This window comes from Poecilia mexicana, unplaced genomic scaffold, assembly GCF_051168715.1.
Source record: "Poecilia mexicana isolate PSO_F unplaced genomic scaffold, ASM5116871v1 scaffold_5, whole genome shotgun sequence".
Lineage (NCBI taxonomy): Eukaryota > Metazoa > Chordata > Actinopteri > Cyprinodontiformes > Poeciliidae > Poecilia > Poecilia mexicana.
In genome coordinates this window covers 17,805,334-17,833,028 of record NW_028263374.1, presented here as the reverse complement: position 1 = coordinate 17,833,028, position 27,695 = coordinate 17,805,334, and the positions used below count along the sequence as shown (strand labels likewise).

At 37.9% G+C, this 27,695-nt stretch overlaps 1 protein-coding gene across 1 annotated transcript; it reads right to left on the bottom strand.

Moving 5' to 3' along the window:
- Window positions 1-267: 267 nt before the first annotated feature.
- slc38a3b (solute carrier family 38 member 3b) lies at window positions 268-27,521 on the bottom strand. The gene is made up of 17 exons (XM_014984593.2): window positions 27,069-27,521; window positions 17,232-17,405; window positions 16,873-16,893; window positions 16,690-16,771; window positions 16,139-16,254; window positions 12,952-13,025; window positions 12,366-12,458; window positions 11,551-11,632; window positions 7,106-7,188; window positions 5,359-5,417; window positions 5,097-5,270; window positions 4,912-4,991; window positions 4,723-4,823; window positions 4,369-4,493; window positions 4,136-4,280; window positions 3,227-3,330; window positions 268-3,130 (listed from the first exon to the last, which is right to left on the bottom strand). Exons 2-17 carry the CDS (start codon window positions 17,333-17,335, stop codon window positions 3,026-3,028), a joined length of 1,548 nt encoding a protein of 515 aa, XP_014840079.1. The 5' UTR covers window positions 17,336-17,405; window positions 27,069-27,521; the 3' UTR covers window positions 268-3,025.
- Between the last annotated feature and the right edge of the window lie 174 nt (window positions 27,522-27,695).

Sequence of the window (27,695 nt, the reverse complement as noted above, 5' to 3'; positions counted from 1 at the left end):
CATTATGTTTGCCAGCAGAGTGCAGGGTCATGATGACCCACAGAGCTTAAAATAAGTTTAGCCTTGACAAGAGCTCTGATAAGGTACAAATAGCCATGGTTGTGGGAAAAATACTGTTGATGCTTGGAGATTAAAAAAAAAAAGAATTTAAAATGCCTCAACCGGTTCAAAAGTCAAATATCATAACACAATTAAATGTGCAAAGTTTGTGCAAAAATAAAACTGCCAGAACCGGATGAAAGACAAATGAAGACAACAAAGGCAAAATAAGAACATGTACAATTATTTTATTTTTTTCCAAACTAAAACTGTCCCAACTATTTACACTTTACAAGCTACTGTAAATAAGCATCACAAATATAAAATGTTTACATCTATATACATTATTTATATAAAGTTCTGCCTTGTTGATTTGTTTAACATGCTGAAGCATAACATCTCATACAAAGTGGTTTACATACAAAGGATTTTTACTACAATACAGACTAGAGCTGAAACGGTGAAACTAATATAAAGGCATTTTAATACAGTAGGTAGTCTGTTGTTATTGATGGCACGACAGACTAATAAACAAAACAGGACAATGCTAAAGGGCAATTACATCATAACATGTACAGGAAAGGCAAAAAATAGACATCATGTTAAGAGAGGCACAAAAGAAAAATTGTGTGAATCAGTTTCAAAAGTCTGTGTAGAACAGATAGTGTTTTATTCAGTCGTATGTTTGTCAGATTAAAAGTACCTTTTGAAAATAACAACCTTCAAGCATGCATTAAACATACCTCTCATTAAGCCTGCATTCCTGTCTTGAAATGTTTTTTATTGATCTTGTATATATAATATTCTAATCTTAACTTTAATATTTTCATTAGCCATCAGTGGAAACCATCATAACTAACAGAAATAAGGACTTTAAAATATGTATTTGTGAATAGTATTCTTGTGGATCTTGTTTATTCAACTTTTATCTCAATAAAAAACTACTGAGCAAGTAAGAGATTCATCTGCTATATTTATCCACAATAGATGATTTACATTACAAGATTCATGATACAACTTTCCATTAAAAAAACTGACATGTAAAGGACTAAATAGTCTTTGGAAACACATGTTATATTTTAACATACATGGACGATAAAACCTCGCCTCAATAACACTGTAACACATGTTTGGTTTGTAATCCATTAGAAGCTTTTATGTAAACCTGAATTTTATTATTTAGGATATTTAGCCATGCCATTGTGGGTTCAGAATATCCATTTCGGGAGGTATTTGGTCAAATACGTACATTTTGCAACATCATAACAAAAGCAGTTTTTGAGTTTTAATCATTCTACAGCACAGGCAATAAAAGTTGCTAAATGTACATTACTACATCATGAAAGGCAGTAAATTCAGATCCAAGCACTTTAACAGCTCGTTAAACCAGAACCATTAAAAACTCTGCAGCTGTGTCACAAAGGCACAACACTTTGTCAGTTTATCTGCTGCAGACCAGGCACTATTTAAATCAGCACTTTTACCTTGTGGTGTATAAACATGCAGAAAGGTTTGGTTAAATTACTCTAAGATATGTACAATCCTCTGAAGTATGAGTTTAGATAGATAATACAGAAAGTTAGAATATTTATTGGACCATTTAAACGTTATTGGAAAAGGGACTTTTGTGAATTTGGATTGTTTATGTTCAGACAGTAGCACCAGTAGTTTCTTGACTCCATTGACTCCAGTCCTGATAAATATTTGTAAAATGGATCAGAATTATATTCATTGTTTTTTTTTTGTAGAATCGATAAAAATCCATAAAAATAAACTAATTTGATAATGTTTATTAAATGAGGATAAACCAGATTATGTAGTTATTTGTATTTTAAAACATTTATCACTTACAACCCCTCTAAAGTGAATGTAAATTAAGCAACATTATCACTTTTAATCTTGATCAGATTTTCAAGCAACGTTTCATTGGTAATCAATTTCTTCCTGTTTCTCCGGAGTATGACACAGAGGCCATGTTTGTACCAGTTACTCTTCCAAATGGGGAGAAAAAACAAACATGTAAAATCAAGTAAATCAGATTTGTGTTATTTTTTATGACAGAAAATTATTTCAAGTCTATTTACACCTCTTTACCAGGGATGCCTAGGAAAGATTGCCAAAACATGCTATTCAACTAATAGGATCGGCGTAATCGACTGTAAGATTATGATACAAAATCACAGCATGTTTGGGGTAAAGATGTAGTAAGAGGAAGTTTCAAATTTCTAAATTATTAATAAACATAGTCAGTTTCTGTCACCATAAAAGAAAACAAAGTGTAAAACATTGATTTTCTGGATGTAATCAAAGACAGCAGATTAATATAGATCATCTGAAATCAGAAAGGAGATATCTGTTAACTAAATAAATATACACTATTTATTTATTTTTGTGCCACTGCAAATGATAAAAGGCACAGCAGTTTTAATTCCTTTGGAAACCTTACAGAAAAGTAAAAATGTCATGTCACTGCAAAAGTCTTAGAGCACTTCAAAGACTACATGATGATGATGATGATGATGATGATGATGAGCAGTTCATACTGATTCTGGTTCTACGTGAGATTACCTGACTGCTTCTCTTTGTGCGTCTCATTTAGAATATTTAAAATAGCTTTTGTTTTTATTTACCTACACAGAACCAGCTGCAGTGATTAGCGTGAAAGCAAAGCCTTAGAAGCAGGAGACGACCATTTCATCCTGCCGGGTTGATTTTGTGGTGTAATTTTAATAAACTGTATTAGAAACTCTCTGTAATATATATATATATAAAAATAAATTAGAAATTGCAGCAAATAGAAGATTTTTGTTCGGGTATCTGCCTTCCAACGTAGCATTTATTATTGTGTGTATTTTGTGACGTGGCAGACCCAGACTCTGTGCTGGACAGCCGGTAACGTGTTCGACTGAGGTGAGAACGCTCCCTTTCTAATGAACATACCGAACAAGCCTTCACCAAACACTGCACACACAAACTGAAGCGGCTGTTAGTGAGCTCCAGCAGCCAGGCTGGTCCCTGACGTCCAGTCGATGAAAATGAAGCTCAGACTCATCACCATGAAGGAGACTCCCAGAGCAGCAAAACAAGAAGCCTTTAAAAAAATATTTTAGAAAACACAGAGAAGCAAATGATCTACTTTTCAACATTATCTGAACTGTCAAATGTCTAAATTATGTTTATGCCTCACCAGTATTTTTGAAGTGGAGGTCATGGGTTCGTCCTCTCTGGGAACGATGCGGATGTAGAAGACAGCGGGGAAAATGAAAATGAGGCAGGGAGCTGATGTGGCACCTGAATCACGTAAAGACAGAAAGATGGTCTTACAAACTTATACTTTCCTCTTTAAAAGGCTTTGTCTCTCCTCCTTTCAGGACATTAACAAGGTTGTATATCCTGCCATGATGTGGAAGAAATCACTCACAAAGTCACCTACAAAATCGGCTTTGAGATTTTCATATTTAGTTATGAAGCTGTGGAATTATTTTTATATATTCATAAACTAATTGCCCCATTCGGAAAACGACGACAGCTTGAGTCAGGAACTACCCGCAGTTACATTTTTTGTCATGCGTACAGGATATGTTTTTTTCTAATCAAACCAATTCATATAAATATTTAAAAATAAAACTTTTCCTGGTTTTTATGTTAGTTTGTGCTCTGTCTGTCATATATATACATTTTTAGAGCAGGAAGGGCTGCTTTGAAGATGTCGCCCCCAAAGGTTCTCAGTGTTTTTGCCTTTGACTCATTAAACGTGACCTGCACTCTGAGGACAAACTTTGACAATAATATTGATTCCACCTGCCACTTTCTCCTAGAATAAACATGTTAGTCACATGTCTTAGTTCTCACTTCCAAGCTGTGTGAACAAGAGCCAACAATGCATAAAATCACAGTGCAAAGTAAAGAGTAATCATAACTTTTTTGTTTTCTGATTATTTACTGTAAAAGATGTCTATCTTGGTCTGACGAGGCATTTTGTTTTATTTGTGAACCATGTTTAATCACCCATGATGGAATTAATCAACAAAAACAAGTGAAATTTAACCTGGACCTACTTAAGTTTTCCATTAAAATAATGCTGTAATGCACTAACCAATGATGCCAAAGATGCCCAGAATGTTGGGAGCAAATATCACCAGCATGTTGATGAAGGAGAGCAGAACGAAGGCGATGCCGACATGACGTAACCAGTTGAAAGACTTGCTGGGAAATAACATCTCCTGGATGGCTCTGCGCACCTGCAAATTTTATCGTGTGATTGAAAAAACACATTAGTATATCGTGTCTGTTTGAAGTGTGGAAACAAACCTAAGGGCCCCAACTTACAGGGAACAACACAATTGGCACGGTCAGCGTCACAGCGGTGAGGACAGCCACTCGGACACACAGGATTAAAATGTCATAGGGATCGATGCGGCTGTACGTGTGCAACAGCTCCGGCTCCACCTTACCTGCATGGACATTAAAATAAAACCGATTCATAAAAACATTTTAACGGAAAAAATACTGGACAGCATTTTATTCTAAAGGCCACCACTAGAGGGAGCCTGCAATCTGTGTAATAGGATGCTAGTTTCTTAACCATAGAGACGTCGAGACGACGTCAATGTAAAGTTAAAAGGTTCCACAGTTTTAAAGCACTGTATGTAAATAGTCAGATCTGTTGTCAGCTGCCCTCACCATAAAAAGTCAGGTAGCCAAAGAGAGCAGCCAGAAAGTACATGGTGTACATGAGAAGGATGGAGATGTTGGAAACCTTTTGCATCTTTTTCTTTGATGGACTGAAATCAGAGATTGGAGAGTTATGCGAACGCCACATTCTGCACTGACTTCTTGTCAAATATCACAGGGTTACGAGGGGAGACTCACTTGCGCAGCTCGGTGTAGATGGGCAGAACCTCGGGGTGGCAAACGAAGGCAAAAGCCAAGATCGGGATTGTGTACGCCGTCTGTGAAGAACAATTTGTTCAGCACCTCTGTGTCCAAGTTTCAAAAAAAAAAAAAAAATGCTACAGTAATAAATAACCAAATATGTCTTTACGTCAGCTGCCCACCTGTGAGTTGATTGTGAACATGCGTGGGTTGCAATGCGAGTCCTTGTCTTCATGTGGCAAGCCGTCGCTGTAGTCATGGACCAGGCTGGAGTCATTCAGGTCGAAGTGTGCAGCGGTGCTGTTGGCCGAGAACTCCTCAAACGGGCACGGGATCTGAAACTTCTTATAGATAACCTACAACAAGACGGGGAGGAAAGCGGAGATGCTATCAGAGAAATATACCCAAGGATGCTGCTCTTATGTGAGAACTGGACTGACTTACAGCAGACAGAAAGAACACCATGCAGCTGAGAGAAAAGCCACTTGCGTAACCAAGGTAACCTGAAAATGAAAAAAAAAAGAAGTTAGTAAACACAGAATGAACTGAATTGCAGGCCTGATTCACAAGAAAATAAACATTCAAGCTTATCCTATTATTATTAAAGCTGCTACAAAAAAATAACTTGATCAGAACCACCTAACTATGGAGAGAGAGTGGAAACAACATGTTTTTGATGTGTGTTAATAAACAGATTATGTTGGACATGAGGGTGTGATTATCTGAAGGTAATTGATGAGAACCTGCTGCTCTCACAGCTGGCAGCGGGATAAAAACACGCTAATTGCTTGATGTCAACGTACCGGCTCCGTCTGAGTCCGAGCCGGTTTAATGTTAAATGACATAACTAATCCACTCTCCACATTGCAAATGTTGGCTGCAAAACAAACTTGAGTGAAAGTCTAAAAACGATCCGTCAATTTTATTTTAAAGTATTCAAGATACTCTGCGGGTCAGATTTGAGGTACTTTTGGAAAAAACATGTAATGCTTTTACCAAACTATTTTTTAAATTTAAAATTTTGAGACAAAAGAGCATGACATTATAACATTGATTTGAGAATTGAAATAACAAACCACAGTATATGCTTTGGCTGAACTTAACAATTAAAGAGTGTGTTTCCTGTATGACAGCTGCTCTTATTTAAAGCACACACTGGTTCGTTGTGGGGGAATGTTTAAGAGGTGTCAGACAGAGAGTATGGTGAGAAGCAAACATGTCAATGAGCTAGTTAGCAATGTTATTGCTCTCAGAGGAGAGTTTCTAAAGTCTGACTGAAAGTCTTTGAAATCTATAAAGCAATCATCAATACATTTTGAGTAAAAAATACTGTAACAAAAGGACAAAACCTCGTTTCTTCACTGGGTCGGGGAGTTAACGTTACTAACTTCGTCTTTATTTGCTGAATGCCAGATTATCAGGCAGACGTTTTGTGTCACTTCCTTCAAAGTCAAAATTCTTCATAAGTTAAGCTTTAAAACTATTTATTCAGATGATGATGTCAATCCTTTGTATGTTTCTGGTAGGTTAATCCCAAACATTTGAGCTAAATGGAACCAAAGCTGCGGATGTATTTTTCAAACATGCTCGGCGGCTCTCCGCAGTGTTGAAACGTAAACTGACATTTCATGGTTTTAAGGTTTTTTACACATATAATGTCAGGGAAATTCCTTTACAGTTTCATGATCCCTCAAGGCACCATGTTTATCTGTTCAAGGACTTATACACAGCAATGAACAGCATGGAAATGTCTAGCCATTAGGTTCTGTGCCCACATGGACTGAAATGCCACTCAGCAAACAAGAGACCAGTAAACCAAAAGCTGCTTTAAAGGACAGGTTAGAGTTTGAAAAGCCATTCTAGGAGAGAGACACTAATGTTTGGAGGCATTGTCTGATAATACTAAAATTTAAGTGCAATAAAGGCCATCCTTGGTGGAAAACAAGGAGAAACTTGCAATCCTTAAAAGACCATCCTAACGGCTTCTCAATCCTTATCCTGGCATTTAGCAAACAGAAATATTTTGATAATCCCAACTGACCTGGATGAGGAAATGTTTAGTCTGATATGTTCTTTTACAATGAACGTAAGCAACCTACTTTAATCTACATAAGCTTACAGTGAACTAGTGTCAGATTCTGCTTGACGCACAATTGTTAGACATCCAAGCTGATGCATTGAAATGACTCACCGAGCTGTTTCATCAGAGCTAGGGGCAGGATGACACTGGTGGAGACCATGATGACCAGGTAGTTTCCATTCAAGTACCACAGACTGTTGGAGAGAAGGCGAGTGTACTTTGGTGAGCTTAGTAATGCAAACATTGCCACTGAGAGAGACACACACACACACACACACACACACACACACACACAGGCGGAATTGTGAATAATTGCTAATACAGATTGTTTATGGATAACTATGATGCAACGTCTGTTACAAATTTAAGAGTCCAACCAACGGTGACCTGATGGAAACATTCTCAGGCCCAAGGCTGTGGAAAAAATGTGTGTGCTTCTGTTGCTATCATCAGAAGTACTGGAATAGAGCGTTGCGTAACCAAACCAACTAAAAATATTCAGTAAGTATGTTAGTCCTGACATGTGTCTCACACCTTAATCACTCACCCAAGGCAATAAAACAATGAGTGTGGAAGAACTTATGCGATCATAAACTACTTGCACTATTTGCTCTTTTTTTAAAAAAATCAACATCCTGTGTTGTGCTCTTCATTAGAGAGATGAATAATTTATCAGAGGCATCTCATGTAATGTGTGCTCCTTGCTAATACAAACGCATGTGTGCTTGGAAATTTATTTCTGAAATTTATTTCTAAATTTATTTCTATTTTGTGTCAAACCAATACAGTGGCTTTGTTTACATAGACGGTAAAAAGGTTGCAAACACTCTCCACCAGCATACACATCACTAGATTTAGAATAGACTAGACTAAAATAGAGTAGATATGGATAAATTGTTCATTTGTAGATGCCTAATGCAGGCTTTGAGCTTTTTGCACTCATTAACAATGTTTCCAGTATAATGCTGGCCGAATAGTTAAGCCCTCTGCTTGGCAGAGCAGGTTAAATTCTTCTAAAATGTTTGGTTTCCAGGTGAGACCCTGACTTTTAAGCTTGTCAGCAAATATTCAGCAGGGTTTAGTTTGGGGCTTTGGAAAAATATAAGCGTACTGACTCAAAAGGTTACCGTCAGAGGTCATGAACCTGGTTTGGATGGTTAAGCTCAACCCATGGTAAACCCAGAATAAAGTCTGTTGGTCTGCATTCTCTCAGACCCAGTAAAACAAGCTTCCCTGACTCGTCACATTGGTCATGTATTTCGAGTTCATAACAAAGAAATCCTCACTCCCAAATTGACAACTAAAATTTGAAGCTACCCCATAATGATTGCCTTCTGGAGAATAGTTTAGACAAAGACAAATTGAGCTATTAGAGCAAGAAGTATGTTTGGAGGAGTCGAAGTGACAATTTCTAATTTGAGAACACTGTACTACCAAGCATGGCCATGGTAGAATCATGCTAAGGGTGTGATTAGTTGCCAGTTGTATTGTACAAAGTTGTGCAATAGTGCAGATGCCGAAATAACTCCAAATTCATCAACTTTGCCTCAAATAAACAGACGGCGGATGATCCCAAACACACATTAAAGCTAGTTTTTGAACGGATAAAGCATTAAGTTTCTATAATGAGCCCAAACTACAACATTACAGAAAGTTTTATTTATTCTTAAAGGTCATGAGAGAGCCAGCTCGTAAATTTTACCATATCTGATAGCAGCGATCAAGCTTGTTGATGAGGTAAAAAACGTCTGTAGTTTCTCTGGATCTTGCAGACGGACAATTATCAAAAATATTAGTAGTGGTACAGGCATTTATTAGAGTTGGTAGGTATAACTTTTACCCTGCATGGATGAGAGAAAATATACCCTAATATAGTTTTTATACTTCACTGATGTATAATCATTACTTTCTGAGAAAAGAAGGATTCTATTAATCCCTTTATTTATAATATTGTATGCAGGACACAAACAGCCTGATATTTAATAGCATGCTTATTATCATGTGAACAGTCTTTCTTCAGTGGCAATAGATTTTAAACCATTACCAGTGGAAAAAAGTCATATCACAAGCAGCAAGCAGTTTAAATAAATTACTGTCAATCCATTTAAGCGCTATTGTCGCCTAAATCTTGTGCACACAGAGGTCTTTGTGTCCCAGAGCCCCGTCATCTTTTTCAGCTGCTGAGCCTTTTATTCTTGACCCCAAATGAAACAGAATCGGGGAGGGATAAACTGTCTGTTCCAGGTCTCCAGGCCTGAGCATACAGCGATGTCTGACATAAGCGGAGTGTGTGTGTGTGTGTGTGTGTGTGTGTGTGTGTGTGTGTGTGTGTGTGTGTGTGTGTGTGTGTGTGTGTGTGTGTGTGTGTGTGTGTGGGTTTGGAGGAGTCCCTTAAAAGCTCGGGAAGTCACGCACAGACAACAGGTCATGAGCCTCGTAGCCTTTTGGTCACTAGGTCATTTTAGCTGATCAGTTTTCACTGATCAGCTAAAATGATCAGTGAAAGTCGCTGGTGACCAATGGGAGTCCCATCCATTCAGAGTAGCTCCAAGCTGTAATTAAGTCTCTGTCGGAGTCTTTAGGGTTCCTGAATTCCAGCAAACAATAATCAGTTCACAACAATTATTATCACACGCCTATGCAAGCAGGTGTAAGTAACTCAGAGATGCACCGTTTTGGGGTAAACTCACTGTGCACTACATTTAGCAGCACATATTTTTCATTTATGTCAATTTGTTGCAAACCCATGTCTTGAGTAAATTCAAGAAAAATCTTAACCACTTCCAAAATGTTTGCTCAGCTTCACTGCAAACCCCACGTTTCCCCTGATCACGTAATCGATTCAACCGGATCGAGCCGTGTCATGACTCGGAAAGAGTCCGTCTGACTGCCACCATGTCGTTGCCGCCTCCTTACAGAACTACTGGACGCAAATAAAGCTCCCAGTCAACCAAACAGCCCACATTCCTTTTTCTCCCTTTGATGCCACGAACCTGGAAAATGTTGAGAGCCTCAAGAGGAGGCGAACAGTCAGAGCCAGCCCTGAGCTGTCCTGTCCTTATGCTCGGCTTTGGAATTTGGCAGCACAGTTTCACACCACCTGCTGCCGTCGCTTGGGTGAGTGCATGTGTACAAAACAGTCGTAGCACTTCATGCATCGCTTTTAACCATAATGAGGCCTCTGAGGCGCCTAATGGCCATGCTGATCCAAGAAGCTGAAGGAAACTGTGGTTGTTGTGCAATATTAGGACCGGCTTGTTTGAGTCTTCGTGGAAGAGCTCCGTTAGTTTAAGATTAGAAGAAGGCCACGCCATCTGTTGTAAAGATCTCTCTGGTTGCTCAGGCCAGTTCTTAATCTGATTCCAAATTTGGGACGTGGCTGGTGCTACCGTGTGATGGATGGCGTTCTAAATATATTTATTTGCCGTGCAAAATGAATCAGCAGTACAGGATACCCCCAGATGTAGCTGTGAAAACCCAGAGCTACAGTAAACTGCAGATGCTTTGAGCATTTTCTATTCTTTTGACATTTTAAGTGTTGATCACCATTTCTTCAGGCTTTCAATGTATTTTCCAAAGTTTGACAGCATTTTTATTTTTTATTTTCTGCCCACTCCTTGCGCCTAACCATGACGCTGGGTTTTAGAGTGATTGTACATGTAAAGCAAGAAAATCGGACAAGTGGTGGTCAAAGAAAATGCTTTATGCCATCAAACTTTTCTACCACAGGTCTTAGTTTGATATGCTTTAGAATTGGGGAGAAATAGTGCAAGACTTTCCTGTAATTGTTATTCAAATGAGGTCTGGCTGATTGAAATTTATTTATAAATTAGAAAAGGATAAGTTAAAGATTCTGCACAGTAAGTGATGATTTTAATACGACTTTCTGCCCAGGGCAGCACATCACAGGGGGATGCCAAAAGAAAAAGTAATTAATAAACCTATCAATTGTAAATATATTTATTTTCTACTACTTATATGCAGCTCTAGACAGTGGTAATGGGGACCTCTACCTATGTTGTGAAAAGTAGAAGCAGTTTAAAAGAAAAACCAGAGTGGCTTACAATGGCTGAGCTGATATCTGATTCCTGGCCAATGAGATAATAATTTAAGAAGCAACGTACTGATTGATGGTGTGAGGAAGACAGTTGGTAGTTTCAACGAACTTTTAACATCTGTAGAGTTACTGGGGATCAACAATACAAACATAAATAGATTTTAATAACTTTATTGCACTGATGGTACGCAGCGTTAACTGCTTGTATCTGCAGCATCACTGACAAAAACATCTGAACCTCGTATTTATTCCCCAATAGACTTACTATCAAGGCCTTCCTGCCCTCAGTCATTTCTAAGCATTCACTATTTTCACACACCCCGCACTGACCGAATCAACAGCACACAGAAAGCAAAACATTTGCTCCACAAACAACCTGCCAGACCAAACGCAAAAACTACACTCTGGGTCAACGACCAGTGGGGCCAACGTGCCTTTCGCTTGAACTGGCCGCCACACTGATGTCTGCGATGACGAGCAAACAAACAGCAACACTCACTCAGAGTTGGGGTCCGCCTTCAGGAAAGCCTGGATGACCAGCGGCAGCTCCGACTTGACGATGTACAGGTAGCTGGACATAGCTGCAAAAAGAAAAGATGCAAACAACATATTGTTTAATTATAACCTGAGAGTGACTACTCATATTAATGTCTCATACTAATGAATATTTAATGTCATGGCATGCAAAGGTCTTATTTACATATGTGAGAGGATGGCAGTTATTACTTGAGGTTTTAAGTAGTCTGGTAGATTTTACTATTATTACTATTCTTGTGTTAGTGTCTTTTCACTATAGGAAAAGTGATTTTAGCTTTTTGTGAAAAGTCTTTCCACTGTAATAAAGTGAATTATGACCATCGGTTATTTATCATCAGCCCAACAAGAGACTTCAGACTGGTTGCACATTTAATAAACCATTTATATAAAATTATCTTACCTCTGAATTCAGTGATTTAACTGAATCTCTTTGGGTTAAAAAAAGTCCTGTAAAAACGACTAAAGTCATTTATCACAGAGGCCAGTTTGTCCCTCTAATGTCTCCGTTTGGGACTTCTAGCTCCGCGCAGCTGTCTTTAATTTACCCACCACAAACAAAACAGCTGTTTACCTGCAGGCTTCTCACCGTTTTCTCGTAATATTTCTCCAGACCCCATACTTATCACAAAGAACAAAAACTAAAGTAATACCGGTGATTTAGGTGGATGTCATTATCTGTTTGGGGGTTTAAAGTCAAGCCAGTTTCACGGTCTATAATTCTTGCTCGCAGAGTTAAACTGTGCGCTATAAAATTCCCGTCATAAATTTAATGCTCGCCTCCAATGTTCTGCAGGGTGATTGCGATGCCAGCAGCCATTTTTCCAGGAGTACCAAAGGCCCTGTAGCCCAGCTGTTCATAAGAACGAATACCTGGAAGGAGATTACAGACAATTTACAGCCAGATAGATTTGTTGAGCTCCTCCTTGAAGCAATACAATAAAGCCACTTTAAAAAAAAAAAAAAAAGCAATAAAACATAATCAAATTTTTCAGGTAACTGGTTCAGTATTTGTCAGGACATTTTAAAATTAGCTTCATGTTACATGATATTTTTTACATTATTAGATTCTTTCTGTATGATCCATTGTAGCGTTCAAAAAAGTTGTCAGGAAACCTAAACTGCTAAACGTAAAACCGTGTGGCATGTAAACGTTTCAACAGTTCTGTTTTATCCACGGCCTTTATGTGTTAAGAACAGATTCAGTTCAAAAAGAGTTTGAGTGTAACGTATGGATTTCCATCAATATCCCACAGAAGTCATCTAACTTTCACAAAGGTTAGTTGATTTCTAAGGTTTGTTAGAAATCAAACAAAGGTTTGTAGGATTTGATTATAAAAATGTTGAAAAGTGACACAAAACTCACCCACGATGCCAGAAGATTTGAGCAGCAGATGGATGGAGTATAATGACAAGACTGCAACTCCAGTCAGAAGAAACCTGTAACAAAGTTGGTTGTAAACCTATTAGTATCAAGTTTAATCTGCATTTTGTTTTTACATCGTATCCTGCCTGTCTACTTAAGTCTGTCTTTACCAATTTAAATATGGGAACCCGGACTCCAGTTCATGGTTGAGAAGATTTATTGCAAACAATATTTATTACTTCAACATCAAGACCTTTCAATGACACCATTATTGAATCCAGTTGATGAAAAATAAAAAATCTGTTGTGAACCCTAGAGGAGTACTGAAATGACACTCCTCTAGGGGATCGATACTCATACACTTGCTGTTTCCTACAATCTCTTTGTCCCCAGAGTTTTCAGTTTCAGTGGCACAGAAACCCGAACACATTTGGGCACAAACTTCTGGTGAACATTCCTGATAAGTCGGGGTGCGTTCGCAACCTCAGCCTTTCTCAAGACCTTTCAAAAGCCCATTACGAACACGCTGGGCTCATTATGGCCCCAGTTAATGTGAAAGTCATTAAAGCTGAGCCAGAATGACTGATATCCTGCACCAATAATTACATTTTAATTAGGTAATTGAGAGTTTGTGAATCATTTGGAAATGGCTGCCGTTCAATGTAAACATATTTGGTTCCAGAACCTATTGAATATGACAAACGTTTTACCTTTAGTCATTACTTCTGGAAGATAATAGCTTCCATTGATAAGGGATAATTTTCTGAAATATACAACCATATTTAGAGTGGAATCTTGGTTCCTGTGGTCACTGATTCAGTAACAATTATCGGATTTGAAAGTAAAAACTCCTGATTATAAATGCATAACTACAAGGATGTTGCACATTTATTTAGACAGGCTTAATACTTTTGAGTAACACAAAATATAATTTGGTGTCAATGCTATTAAATCTAAAAGGTTGATAAAAAAAATACATCCAGGTTTTTAGAACATTTTGAAAGGAATAGTGAATGAATAAAGTATGGATTAATATTGACTGGCATGTAAACAGTCGATGTTTTCTGTTCACTCTCCTGCAGTCGGCTGTTTGCGTTCTCTGTCGCTACACAAACAGAGACTACATGACTGGGACGTTGAGAGTCATAGTGGGACAGCAACAGCCTGCACAGCTCAGGTGAAAGTAAACGACCTGCCCACATGTCTCACTGTGGTCTGGAGGTCTGGTTATTCTGAGCTGTGTCCTTTCTAGGACCTGTCTGTGGTAGCCAGGGTGGGATCGGAGTCTGAGAAAAAGGGTTAGGACTAGAAGTGGGCATACCAGATTGTTCAGGACGCTCCTACCACCACCACCACATTGTGTTAGCGTTTATTTTGTTTTTATATTAGTTACAGCTTATCGTCTGTTTAAGTTTCTAATGGGTGCACACTTTAGTTAATGTCTGTGTGAATGGTTTATATTCACACAGAATGTAAACCAATGCCAGAAGATTTGAGCAGCAGATGGATGGAGTATAATGACAAGGCTGCAACTCCAGTCAGAAGAAACCTGTAACAAAGTTGGTTGTAAACCTATTAGTATCAAGTTTAATCTGCATTTTGTTTTTACAAAATAAGTTCAATAGGTTCTCCTCCAGCTGGTTTGAGGTGCTGCCAAACCAGCTGGAGGAGGAAACCTGGAACAAACCATTTGTTTTCCGAAAGACTGAGGGGGGAGAGGGGACTTTGTTATTTCAAGTTGATTTTAATTTGTTAACTTTGTCACTTAAATATTCCCTTATTATTGTTTGTGCTAAGTTAAAGTTGGTTAAGCTTTATTTGTTTCATAGGTCGCTTTAGTTAATTTTGTATTTGTTTGTTCTTTTGTTATGTCGTGCCTCCCTCATGTGGTAGATTTAGGTTACTCCAGCCTTTTGTTCTTTGTTTGCAGGTCAGTTTTGTTTGTGTTCAGTTAGAGTTCGGTTGACCTCAGTTAATTAGGGCCCAAATTTGTTACTTATCCTTTGACTTATTCTTGCATCAAATCCTTATGCTTTGTTAACTATTTTTTGGGAGAATTAAACTGAAACATTTTCTACTTTGAACACTTTTTTGTCCTCATCTGAGTCTGGTCCCTCACAGAGGGCTGCTAATTTAGCTAGGATTTAGCAGGTCATCACAACAATGACCAATGATTATTAGATTATTCATTTTGGACTTCAGCTACTACTAAATACATCTTGTATTAACCAGTACTGTGCACCTTACAGTGGAGTGGTTGTTATTGTCATATTTGCATGTTGTTTGGCACTGATCTGGTTCTCTCCTTTTCTTCTTTGTCATCTCTTTCTGCAGGTGCAGAAGTAGATTTCTTGTTGTTCTCTTGTGTCCTCTGTCCTTATATACGCTCAAAATATGTATCCTGAATTTAATAAATGGTAAACAGAGTTAGAAAATGTTAACTATTTCCAAAATGAAAATAGTTCTACAATAGTGTCTTGTATTCTGATGAATTATGAAACTAATAATTTCCGTAAGCCTTTTTTTACGGTGGCCGCCGTACTTTCTGCTTTAATACAAGCTTATAAGGTTTCTCCATGGACTGTTGAGTTATTATCGCGGGGCAATAAGTCGTCTGATTGTGTCTCTGTTGTGTTCGTAGTCGGAATGGTTTAAAGGGCTGCTTTCTGTGACGTTCCATCTGAGCCTTAACAGACATAAACATGCAGTAAATAAATCGATTTTCAATCAGTTTTTTGCACCCAAGAGTTAATAATAATAAACATGTTTTATTATTATAAAACACAGCAAACTAAGGGCGGTAGAAGGCCGCACTGGGTTAACTCAGGGAATCTCATCTGTCTGTGTATCAATCAACTCCTAACCTCTTCTTTGTTCTGTCACAATTATCGATTTATTTAATTTTTATTATCATGACCACCCCACTCACCCACTTCCTCATACACACAGAGCCAGCAGCAGCCAGTCACCTTCACCTTCATCCCTGTGACGTCACGCCCACATCTACACACCCACCACCAGCTGTCAAAGCCCCTTCTCCTATCATATCAATAATTACTTATTTCATTCGTATGGCTCTTACAGAGCCTCAGTGAAAACGTGTTCATGTTTTCACTGAGGAGGATGTATGGAGGGCTCCATACATTCAAAATCATCTTAAAGTTGAAATTAAAAATGATTTACTCACAAGAAGAGAAGTATGCCAGTGTTTGCCATGGCGTAAGCCAATCCTAGGATGCCACTGCCCATGATCGCATTGCCAAGGTTGAAGACCGACATCCCGAAGGAGGTCTTTCCTTCAAACTGGGAATGAATTTGATAAAACAAAACAAGAGCAAGCCTTGAATCTCCACGATGTCGGCAAATTTCAAACTATAACAGCACTGAGTGCTATAAAAATGTTCTGTACTGCTGCATTTTTAGCTATTCGTATCATTTTTGTAAATAACTTCTTGTAAGTTCATGAAGCTTGTATGGAGACAGATTACTCCAAAAAAAACAAAACAAAAAAACAGAACAGTCTGACAGCTCTGCGGTAGCAAGCACAATAAAATGAGCTCAGACATTATTTTTTTAAAGTATGGAGTAAAATGCTTTCATTCATTTGATTTTATGGTCGGCCCCTTTGCATACTCAAATATAGGTTCTCAAAGAAAAAAAAAAAAGTTAACTTTTTTAATAAAATGTTCCAGCTGTGACAACAAAACATGGATTTACATGTTATTTAAATATGCTTACATCTGTGAAACGTGTGGGTTTCTTCCCATGTGCGTTGGGTAAGAACTCCTCGCTCTCAAGCGCACCTTCGGGGTCATCAAACCTGGGGGATCAAAAGTGCAGCAATGAATTTGCAATTTGTTAGCCTCTGACTTGTGAAAACATCAGAAGATAAAACTTCAACCCAGCTCGTAACAAACATACCTGAGAGTTTCAGTGCCATTTCTGCACAAGGATCCGTCAGACGAAGTCAGCACAAAAACAAGGCAAACATGCATTTAAAGAAATGTAAATTTTTGGACAAATAAGTCATACTTCATGTTGCCAACCACACCTCTATCCTGCTTATTACTAAACATAAATTAAGGAGCCTGATTTACTTTTTGCATATAAGTGATGAATATTGGCTCACTTGGTTTATTGTGTAGTAACAAGGATGTGGTTTTCACATAAGTACAACCACAGAGAGACAAAAAAGGAGCTAAGAAGAGCACATAGATTGATACATGCTGTGATAACAAGGCAACCATTCATCTGTGTGAGAGAAATGTACGACAACTCACTGATCTTCTGCTAACAACGTCTTCATTGCCACACCCATGTCATCTCCAAGATCATGAGGTTTTCCATTGGATAATATGTTCATCTCTGACTCAGCAGGCTCCATCTTTTAACAAATATCAGATTCTCTTCGGCCTGCGTGCGTTCAGCGAAGGAGGGCTCCAGATCTTGAATTTCTAAAAACAAAGAAGGTCACAGGAGCATTTATCTCACAGGACGACCTTCAGAAACAATACAAAGGTTTCTTGATGCAGCTGTGAAAACATAAACACTTAAAAAGAAAAATGTACATGATGTGATTTAGTTCATCTCAAACAGAAAAGCAACAATTATTCCAGCTGCTGCCAAAATGATATATTACCATTGTTATAATAACATTATGTATGCTACTTAGTAACTGTCTTTTGATAAAATTAAAATAAAGTCAAAATTTGTTTTGTTGAATGTAACAGGAAAAAAAAAAAAAAAAAAAAACCTCTTTTAGCCAGCTGACTGGAAGTGTGCAGCAGCAGGTGGGGCTGGGTACTTTAGAATTCGTACAGCCATTGAAAACTTAGTTACTTCCAACACTTTCTAAGAATTATTGTTAAAAGCACTGTGAGTCATAGGAACAGTATGACACATCATTTTAAAATTGTAACTTTGGACTTGCTGGTGACCTCCTGAGTCACCTCACCTTCACACGTATTTTTCTACAAAGCTAAGACTGAAATGGGGTTGATCTGTAAATTCTAACGACAGCAAGTTCATTTTTGACAGTTTTATAAACAAATTTTAATTCACTGCAAACTAAATTCACATTTAATTGAATCTGAAACCAGCAGACAGGAGGGACATGCGTAACAAAATAAAGTGTTGGCACTTGTTTCCACGCAGACATAGTACAGACCGTTCCAGAAGTGTCTCCATCACACTTGGACCTAATTCAGTTAGGGTTCACTGTGACACTTTAGCTGTTTTTCTATGTGAATCGGGACATCAGTGCCCGACTACGTCAATTCATCTGTTTGATCTCTGCGCTGCAGACAAACAGCACACATTTACTTTTGACATAGTGACTCAACAGCGTTCTATCCTTCATATTGCAATACGTACACGTATGAATACGTCTTAGAGCTGAAAAGAGCTCACAAGCTGTGATGTCATCCCAGACATGAAGAAATATCGCTTTACTCGGTTAGGAGTAAAGCAAACAAGCCGAAGTTGTCGCCACACAGTCAAAGGTTAAAGTCCGTCTGAGTTTTCAGAATTTTGCAGTTCCGTGTAGTAAAAATCTACTAATGGTCTGAGCTACTTCCAAAACTACAAAAAGACAAGGTTGTGTAATGCTGTAAAAATACCCCCTAAGTATGAGTGTTATTCATACAATACAATCAAACCAGGTAGACACCATTCAACTGCAGCTGCAGTAGAAACCCGAGGTAGAAAATAAATAATGTAACACTGCATGACTAAGGGAATATTTTTTATCCTCAATAAAAAATAAAATAAAACATTATTGGAAGAAAGATTCTGGCTTATCTCCTGAATGAGTCATTTGGTTTGCTCAGGTTAACCTTTCCCTTATCAAAGCTTCAAAACTAGTATCACTGCATCCTGTTTCAGCTCTGTACACCGATACTGATTATTTACACAGAGGTATACGGGAAAATGTTTGATTCAATTCAAATCTAGGTCACACTGAATTCATCACAGGAAACTGGGTTTGACAGAGATTGATGGGCATCCAGCATCCAATATGGCTGCCTTTAATTTGAAATGTACTTAAACTTGCTATTCATTAGCACTTCTCTGTTTATATCTCGTTGAACTAGAAACACCAGTTGGGCTGAACAGCATGTATTTGTGAAGATGTCATTTATGTGTTTTAATGTGTATAATTGAGATAAACAAACTGTTATCACCCTGAATTGTTAATTGTAGTACTAAAACAAACAACGGATCTCTTTTTTTCAGACTTGTGGTCCTCATTACTACTTTCAAGTCAACAATGTATTTATTTATAGACAAATAGATACTTTACATCAATATGTGTCCCATTGGTTTACAGAGATACCAATGAAGTGAAAACGAATCGTTAATATTGGCCAACTGCTAACTATAGATACGCAACCGTATATGTTATTAAATTTAGGGTTACTTAGTTAAAATGCATTAATTTTGCCACTCTGAATTCAGACTTTCGCTGGCAATTTTTATTTTTGTTTTGTTTCTTTTCCAAATGGCAACTCTGACTTTCACATAAAAACCGAGCGCACTCTGTGAACTGTACTGGAAGGTTCTGACAATTGTCAGATAACCTATATCTGTAAATCATACATCACTTCCTCCCCTCGGTTTAGTTTACTTTGAATTGCTGGACTACTCTGTTTGCTTTTTCACAGGAAGCAAACCGAATCAGGGTTAACTTCTTAGTAAACCGAAAATCACATTTTCAGAGATCAGATGAGCTTTCACACATGTAGCACTCCGAGGTTCAAACTCTGTTTACAGTGGACCAAAGAAATTATAGAAATAACACAAACAGTGTTGTCACGCCTATCCATAGAGAGATCATAACCACTGTTTTCAGTTTGTGAATAAAGGATCAGTGAATTTCCAGTAAACACAGAACTACGTTCATCACTGATGTTGGTTCTTTCCATCTGTAACACGTTGCATGTTTGATGCATGTCAGGAACTTGTTTTTGGAAATAAATTATATTTTGATCTTTCAAAATAAATTAAATACTAAGATCTGGACTGTTTCATTGAAGTTAAATGATATGAAATAATGCAAAAATGAAATGAAAATTGTTCTTTTTTTTTAGTTTATTTTTCTTTTTTTACTTAAATGTTATTAACTATGTTTAAAGTAAATGTTTTCAAAAAAGTTTGATGGCTTTTTTTTTTTTTTTTTTACAATGCAGTTATCTAATATTTCTTAATAAAAGTTGATTACATAGAGACCTACATAGTTAAATCTGGCCCATTGTTTGCATTTAAATAATTTAGTGAACCTTGATAGAGAAGCCATTTCCACAAAAATTTGAATGTAAATTCCCACAAACTGTCTTGAATGTCTTGAGTGAAAATGGCACAATTCAAAACTGCTAAATCAATAAAAAGGTGAATCTGAGAATGCAATCAGTTAATGTTGAATTTACAAATAATTTCTTGACACAAGAGAAATATGCTTTAATAGTTTAAAGGTATTAAGTACAAATGATGAGAACAGGACACTGAGAAAAGGACAGTATGATATTTCCCTGACTGCCAGAAAGACGACCCGAAATGTTCCTGGAGCTCGACTCGGTTCTCTTGAGCAACTATGACATGAAGGTTAGAGGTCACATTTAGAGTTACTGAATCTGTGACATTTGAATGGTTTGAACAAGAAGAAGGGTGAACAACAGTTAATTAAAGTGTGGGTCCCTATCATTAAGTATCCCAGAGGAGCATTCCTGTTAACTAGTCCCCACTTAATCTTGTGTCGTTTTAAAAGCAGACAGCAATGAGTACGGCGGCAGTTTGTGGCACATCGGCACGTGGGCAGGAGATAAACAAGGTTCAAGCAAGTGCACCTGGCAGCACTAGCTCATCCTACAACACGTGCCTGACGCAAACAAACCAGCACATGCTCGGGTCCTGCGTTATCAGCGGAAGCAGCACTTTTTGTTAACCACAACCTTGGGAATTCATGCCACTGCTTTTTATGGGAAACAAGGTGCAGGTTTGAATCCAGACAAAGAAACGATCAATGTGTAACATCTACGCATGTTGATGAAAAGTACTTATTCATAATTTATATAAAACCATAAAAAATAAAACCTCCTTATAGTTCAATAATATCACAATTAAGCTATCATAAAAGCAGGTAATTTGAAGCTGACCTATTCCAAATCGCTAAATGAAAAAAATGTCTACGCATTTGTGCCATTTTTAACCTAAACCAAAAGTTGAATATACAACATATTGTTGAACACGACAGATGAAGTCTTTACTTTTTTATTTCAAGAGGATTATTTATGACTAGAAATGAGGAAGACATCTCTAAGGACAGCAAAGTAATTTAAAGGAGTCTCTAATTTGAAAAAAAAAAAAAAAAAAGAAAGTGATCTGTTTTATTCATAAAGAATGTTAAAAAATCTTTTTTGGTACCGAAGAATAAAATACTCCTTCCAATTGCTGGCAATCTTTTTGCATGTTTCCACAGGTATTTTGATGATTCAATTCTGGTTATGAGCTTCAAATCTTTGGGTTTGAAGTCCAAAGATTCTCAATCATATTCATACTGGAACTCTGGCCGCTCAGCTCAAAAACATTAGAGATTTTAAAGATTACTTTAACTTTAATTCTGCTATAGTCAACTTTGGGCTCACCTAACACAACTCTGAAAAATCACAGTATAGGTTATGGTTACAACTGGATTACAATGTATTTATTTTGATTTTTGTTGTGGATGCGACTCTGGATTTTTCCTCCATGATCAATACTGAGAGCTGCACCCCTTTTCAAATGCGATATGAGCTAAAGATGTGTGGAAACAGTTGATGTCTGCTTTGATGACAATGGATCATGACACAGACTAACATGAAAATGACTCTTCCCTTTGAACATCTGACTCCTTATCAGTCGGTCAGATAATCAGACAAACCTAATCTGCGAAAAGTTAAAATGATGTCATCCTGACTGGCCTCCAGACAGGAAGCAAAACTGGTTCAATATGTTTCCCAAGCTTCCGATAACGTTCGTGCTGGCAAAGGATTTAGAGGTCTCAAACTTCAAGAGCTTTCAATATAATGATGGTACATAATCACTTAAAAAATACCAATTTATAAGGGTTTTACTGGTCCAAGTTAGCTAGCACTTTTTATACATTAACTATTCAAAAGGAAGTCAGAATTGTTACACAGGATATGCACAGGCAACGAGTGGTTTAAATGAAGACCAGATTTGACCTTCCACCTAAAAACCTGCTTTCTACCAAGTCCCTTCAGACTGCCCTTACAAAATATTTTTATCCCACAGGTGGCATCAGCAAAATATGATCACTTTTATGACCTCAATTAGTGTCATATTTGCTCCATAACTGGCCACACGATCACTTTTAATGTCCAAGCTGTCTTTTCCAATGCTCATTCCATGAGTGGGAATGAGTGAGATGTGTGCATTACATTTTCATGTATTCTTTTTTTAATTATCATCTGAATAAATACTATATAATTTTAAGTCCACTCTCAAACACCACTGTGAATAAATATCAAAGTTTCTTTAGAAATTCAGAAGAAGAAAAAAATAGTATCGGTAATAACTTTAAATACAATTGAATTAAATAAGAATCTGTGATTTTATTAAATAGAATGTTTGAAACATTCAATATAAAAACAAAACGGTCATGAGGTTTGTCATTTTACCCAAAGTGAAAGCTTGATGACAGCTTTGGTCTGAATCCAGGCAAGAAAAGGTGGTTTTTAAAAAGTAACTTTGTCGTTTTTTGCATAGCTGTGCAGCCTGTCGTGCACAAGTTCTCAGCATTAATACTAAAATAAATATTAAATCTTGAGAAATAAATATGGAAAAATCTCTTCATATTATTTTTTGAACTTTACAATAGAACTCATGGAGTGGAGTGGTAAATAATTCACGCATCAAAAAGATTTTTGGTAACACTTGACACTCATTTATTAGTGCAAACAATACTCTTGTTTTGTAACTGTCTTTTGGCCTCATGCATGTTTACTAAAAATAAAACCCATGTTGGTTACATAAAGGCTCAATTAACTTGAATTAACTGTGAGTGTTGTTGAAATGTGGCAGGACATTCTTTTCTCCTGGAAAAAGCATAAAAGAGCAGCAGGAGATACTCAGCAATTACTCTCCAGGAAGCTTGGAGCACACAGTTTTGATGAGGGTCCGCTCTCAAAGTTATATAGCTTAACTTTGATTTACAGTTAAGCGCTCTATCACTACCCTTTGCTTGCACTGATACCTCGCAATATATAAATTCCAGGACAATAAACGGCTTTCAAAAAATGTAGCTTATTTAATGACCTATTGCACCTGCATAGAGTTCAAATGTTATCAGACGAAACAAGAAATGTATTGATGACCAGTTAGGAAGCTACTCTTTATGTCATGAAAGAAGCTTCTTGTTTGTGCTGATAGTTTCTTCTCTCCATTCTCATAGCATAAATTAAATCCAGAAAAAGGCTGAATAAATGCATCATTCTTTAAGAGTCCATCTGCTACTCTTCTACACTTTCCTCCAAAAGATCAGGAAAAAAAAAATAACTTGGGACAAACAACCTTAGAATCGCAATTAAAAGTGGCCCAATAAAGCAGGTCAGCACATCACTGTCGTCACTCTTGATAACGTCTCTGTCAGATCTCAGCCAAATATTTAGTCTGGCATAAATCTGTGCACCCAAAATCTGAAACAGTCTGGCAACTATTATCGGACGCAGTATTTCCAGTGAGACAGCTTGATGCTAGAATGTAGCCTTAATCGGTCTGATTCGCCGATCTGACATCAGATCCAATTTGTTTCCTGAGTCCTGAGGGAAATATTAATAACGTGTACAGACAGTACGAATAAAAATAAGGGCAGTTATGTGGTGGACAAACATGCCTGCATGTTTGACTGAAAACATGCGCAAGTTTGGCCTTCGGTGGGTGTTTGCGATTCACATGTCATCATAGCATGAGGCCGTGACTCAAATACCTTTTGGAGCATGATTTCTAAGCTGTGGTCGTTATGTTTTAGTCAAATATTTGACCGTCACCGCTGACGTACTTTACTCTGTGCTTTTTTCAATTAAGAAATATGTACCTGCTGCTAAATGTAGCTTTGAAAGAGACATAAAACAACAATGCCACAAGTCAGAAGAGGATTTAACTTGTTTTGGAACATACTATATGGACACTAGTGGAATAAAAATATCTACTGTGTAGAACAACCAGTCTATGTACAATAAAATATTTACAAAATGACTTTCAAGGACTCCAAAACAAATCTAAAACAGCACACGGTACAGTCGCGTTCAGCTCTCACCGATTATGAGCCCCATGACAAAGATAATAATAAACCCTGGAGTGGCAGACACTTAACACTTTGGCTGACTCAGATACAGAAATCCACACATCTCCTCGATGGGACTGCAGAGCAGCTGGCTCATTCCACTGTGTGGAAGTGCACCTGTCCACTTCCTGCCATTTTGACCGCTGCACAAGTCGAGGTCACTGCCCAGCGCAGGGGTTTATCTGTTCTTTTTGAACTCTGGCCAACCCACCACTAAAAAACCTTCTTTCTCCATCCCCAACGGCACTGAAGCATCTTTTGCAATGTGTTTGGTGTTCAAATAAGGTTGTTTTACCCGCGTCAGTTTTGCTGTGATGTCAAGTCATGGCCCACATTGGAGCAGGTGGGGGTTACCGACCTCATTTCCTGACGTGCACATTATTGCAACAGCCGGTCTCCGTTCCAAGGCTGTCAAACAACCAAACTAGCAGCAACACTGAAACGATTTTTGAATATGAAACAAGTCATCTTGTAGAAAACGGAGGTACCCTGAAATGATACTCAATCGCTAAGAACAAATTTAAGCTAGAATGTAATAAAATAAAGGGGGACAACAAGATTATCTGAGATTCGCTATTATTTCCCTGTCATTATTAAAAATAAACTCAAGGTTGACACGCTCCATCAATACCATATTGATTATGTTGTGTATTTTTCATTCACACTGTTAAAATTTCCCATTTAATAGGCTTCAATCAATATGACAGCAGCACATGACATCAACGAAAGGTTCAAAATGATAACAAGTGAAGGTCTATTCTTTGCAGGCTACAACATGTAGCCTGCATGTTGTGTAATTGATCACAGTCAATTATGTGATCACAGTCACATAATTGACTGTGATCAACTATTGATCACAGTCAATTATAGAAATTGACTGTGATCAATATCTATAATACAGTGGCTCAGATCATATTTAGTTACCAAAGGGATGATGAGCTGTTTCAAGCTTAAAAGAAAATGTCTCAATTAATTTGAATAAAGTTCAGTGAGTTCAGTGAATAAGAAAAAATGGTTCGTGTTTCACCACGATAAAAAATATGACCAAGCTTGAATTAGGTACATGAGAAGGCAACCAGCTGAACGTCCACTAAGGTCATGGATATCATTTCTATTCTCTCTAAGGCTATCAAGTCAGATACACTTTTAAAAATTAGACTTTTTAACACCTTACACCCTTCCTACATTCACATTTTAAAATGCTATCGGGCAAATCGTGTTGTTGGTTAGAACATTTGACCAATTAAATGTTATTTTAAAAGTGTTATAAATTTCAAAAACTGAAAAGTGTGGTATGGATTTATTTTTCTTTTTTTTTTTCTTTTTTTTTTTTTGCTCCAACTACAGCTGTGAGTATTTAGTGGTGTACTTCTCTACCAGCTGTACACATTTTAGAGACACGTGCTGTTGCTAAGAACCTGAATGTTCTGACTGGGAAATCTGACCGGTGTGGCTGTGTGCACATAGTATGTATCCTATTAACTATCTAGTAGTACTTCTGGTAGTTTGCATGTCATTAAACCAGTGATGACGCAGCAGCCACTGCTGGAGTGTGTCTGACACCATAGGGTCATCACTGTTGGTGACGGTGGACTCAGAGTAAATAGAGGTGCAGCCCCTTCATTTGTTTTCCTTAGACTTAACAACCATACTCTACTGAGTCTAAACAGAATCTTACAGAATTGCCCTGATCATAATGTGAACGTGAAGAAATGCGTCAAAGTTCAAGGGGCGCAAATACTTTTGCGTTGCAGCATATGTCATAGTTACTTTGTTCATATTTACAACGCCGATCATTTGTGTCAAAACGTCGTTTCAAAACCATTACAGGAAACCTAAAACTCAAACTGGACTTGCCCCACAGTTTGAGAACCATCTCTGTAGAGTAAAAGCTTCTCATTTCCATTATCACCAGGCACACAATAAAAACACATCAGAGTATTGAGTGAAAATGCGCACCATGTAGGCTACTTCCCACACAGGGCGCTCTTTCCCTTTCTCCCTCTTCCTCCACATGGCTATGTTTAGCCTACAATAACAAAGAAGAGGAGCTTTAAATGGCCTCTGCCGGTTGGTAATGGTGTTTGTTTTGCTCGTGTATGAAAAAAGGAGAACATCTCTCACCCATTAGCGGCAATATTGCCCATTATCTTCGATAGTAACGGAACAAAGTGGGTAAGCAAAAAAGGTGTAGAGCTGGAAAATGTCTCACGTAGAAGTGAGGCAGTGACGTCACGACACGAAGTTTAAGAGCGCTGCAGAAATCTGGTCCAGCAATTCCCAAACTAGGCTATTTAGATTACCGCGCTGCAAATGCGCGTTTATGTGTCACGGTATGTCACGTTTGCAACTTAGACTAAACAGTTTTAAAAGGTAAATTGAACTCCACAAGGCGCGGGGAGAATAAAACGCTTCACGAACAAAAGATGGACACCACCAGTTTGTCACTTAAAGCGCCACATGGTCCTCCTGACATGTCCCGAGGTTAGCGCTGCCTAAGAAGAGGGAGCAATGTATGTTATTTTTATCACCTCCGACATTAAACTACAAGTTGGTGCAGCCACTTCGCCATCCAACGATAACACATTTGAGTTTTCACATATTTCTATTAATTTTACTCCTTCTCTTCCACTTATGACTGACAGATCTCTGTGTGTTTAAAAAAAAAACTCATAACAATCCTTAAATATAAAATAAAACCAGTTCGTTATAATACCACAGAGTTTAGTAATGTTCCCCTTTATAAGAAACTTAAAAAATAAGATTTGTCGACTCTTACCAAACGCACTTGTCCTGAAGATTTCAGCCCAGTTCCACTGATGTTCCGAGATATTATAATGGGCAGCGCTGTTTCCTTTCCTGGGAACCTCTCCTCTTTTTCTGGTTTTTTTTTTTTTTTTTTTTTTTACTTGACTGACCGTGTCTCTGCTACGCCGAGGCGACAATATGTGCTTGGGGAAATGGTCGGCATCGTAAAATCATCTTCAGCCAGAGCTGTGGGGGTCGCAACGTAGGTCCGCCTCCTGTGTGCGCACCCCGCACCCCACCCTCTCTCCATCCCACCCACTGCGCCTGTGAATCCGCTGGGAGGTAAGGTTTCAACACTTTGGGAAGGAAGGGAACCTAGCTGATAGTGTTCTGTAGCATAAATGAACCAAGATAACAGTGGCTCTGCAGTGCGCATTGAGCAACTCACACTTTTGCACCTTTACTACCATGCCTGAAGCAGAATCCATTTCTGTTCGGGTGAAAGAGCGTATAAAGCGCACTAAGAAACAAGATGAAAAAGTTACCAGTTCTGTGCTCTGGCAGCATTATTTTTGCAGTTTTCTCAATGTTGACGGGGTTTTCCTCGGTTAAGTCATTGCTGAACAACTGATGGGTAGTTATAACAGAGATTATAATT

Excerpts from the sequence above, each read along its gene's own strand:
- slc38a3b (XM_014984593.2), bottom strand. The coding sequence starts at position 17,335 with ATGGAGCCTGCTGAGTCAGAGATGAACATATTATCCAATGGAAAACCT. Across the intron at positions 4,281-4,368 it reads TGCCAATTGTGTTGTTCCCT|GTGCGCAGAGCCATCCAGGA; the intron begins GTAAGTTGGGGC and ends TAAAATTTGCAG. Across the intron at positions 3,131-3,226 it reads CCTCCACTTCAAAAATACTG|GCTTCTTGTTTTGCTGCTCT; the intron begins GTGAGGCATAAA and ends ATTTTTTTAAAG.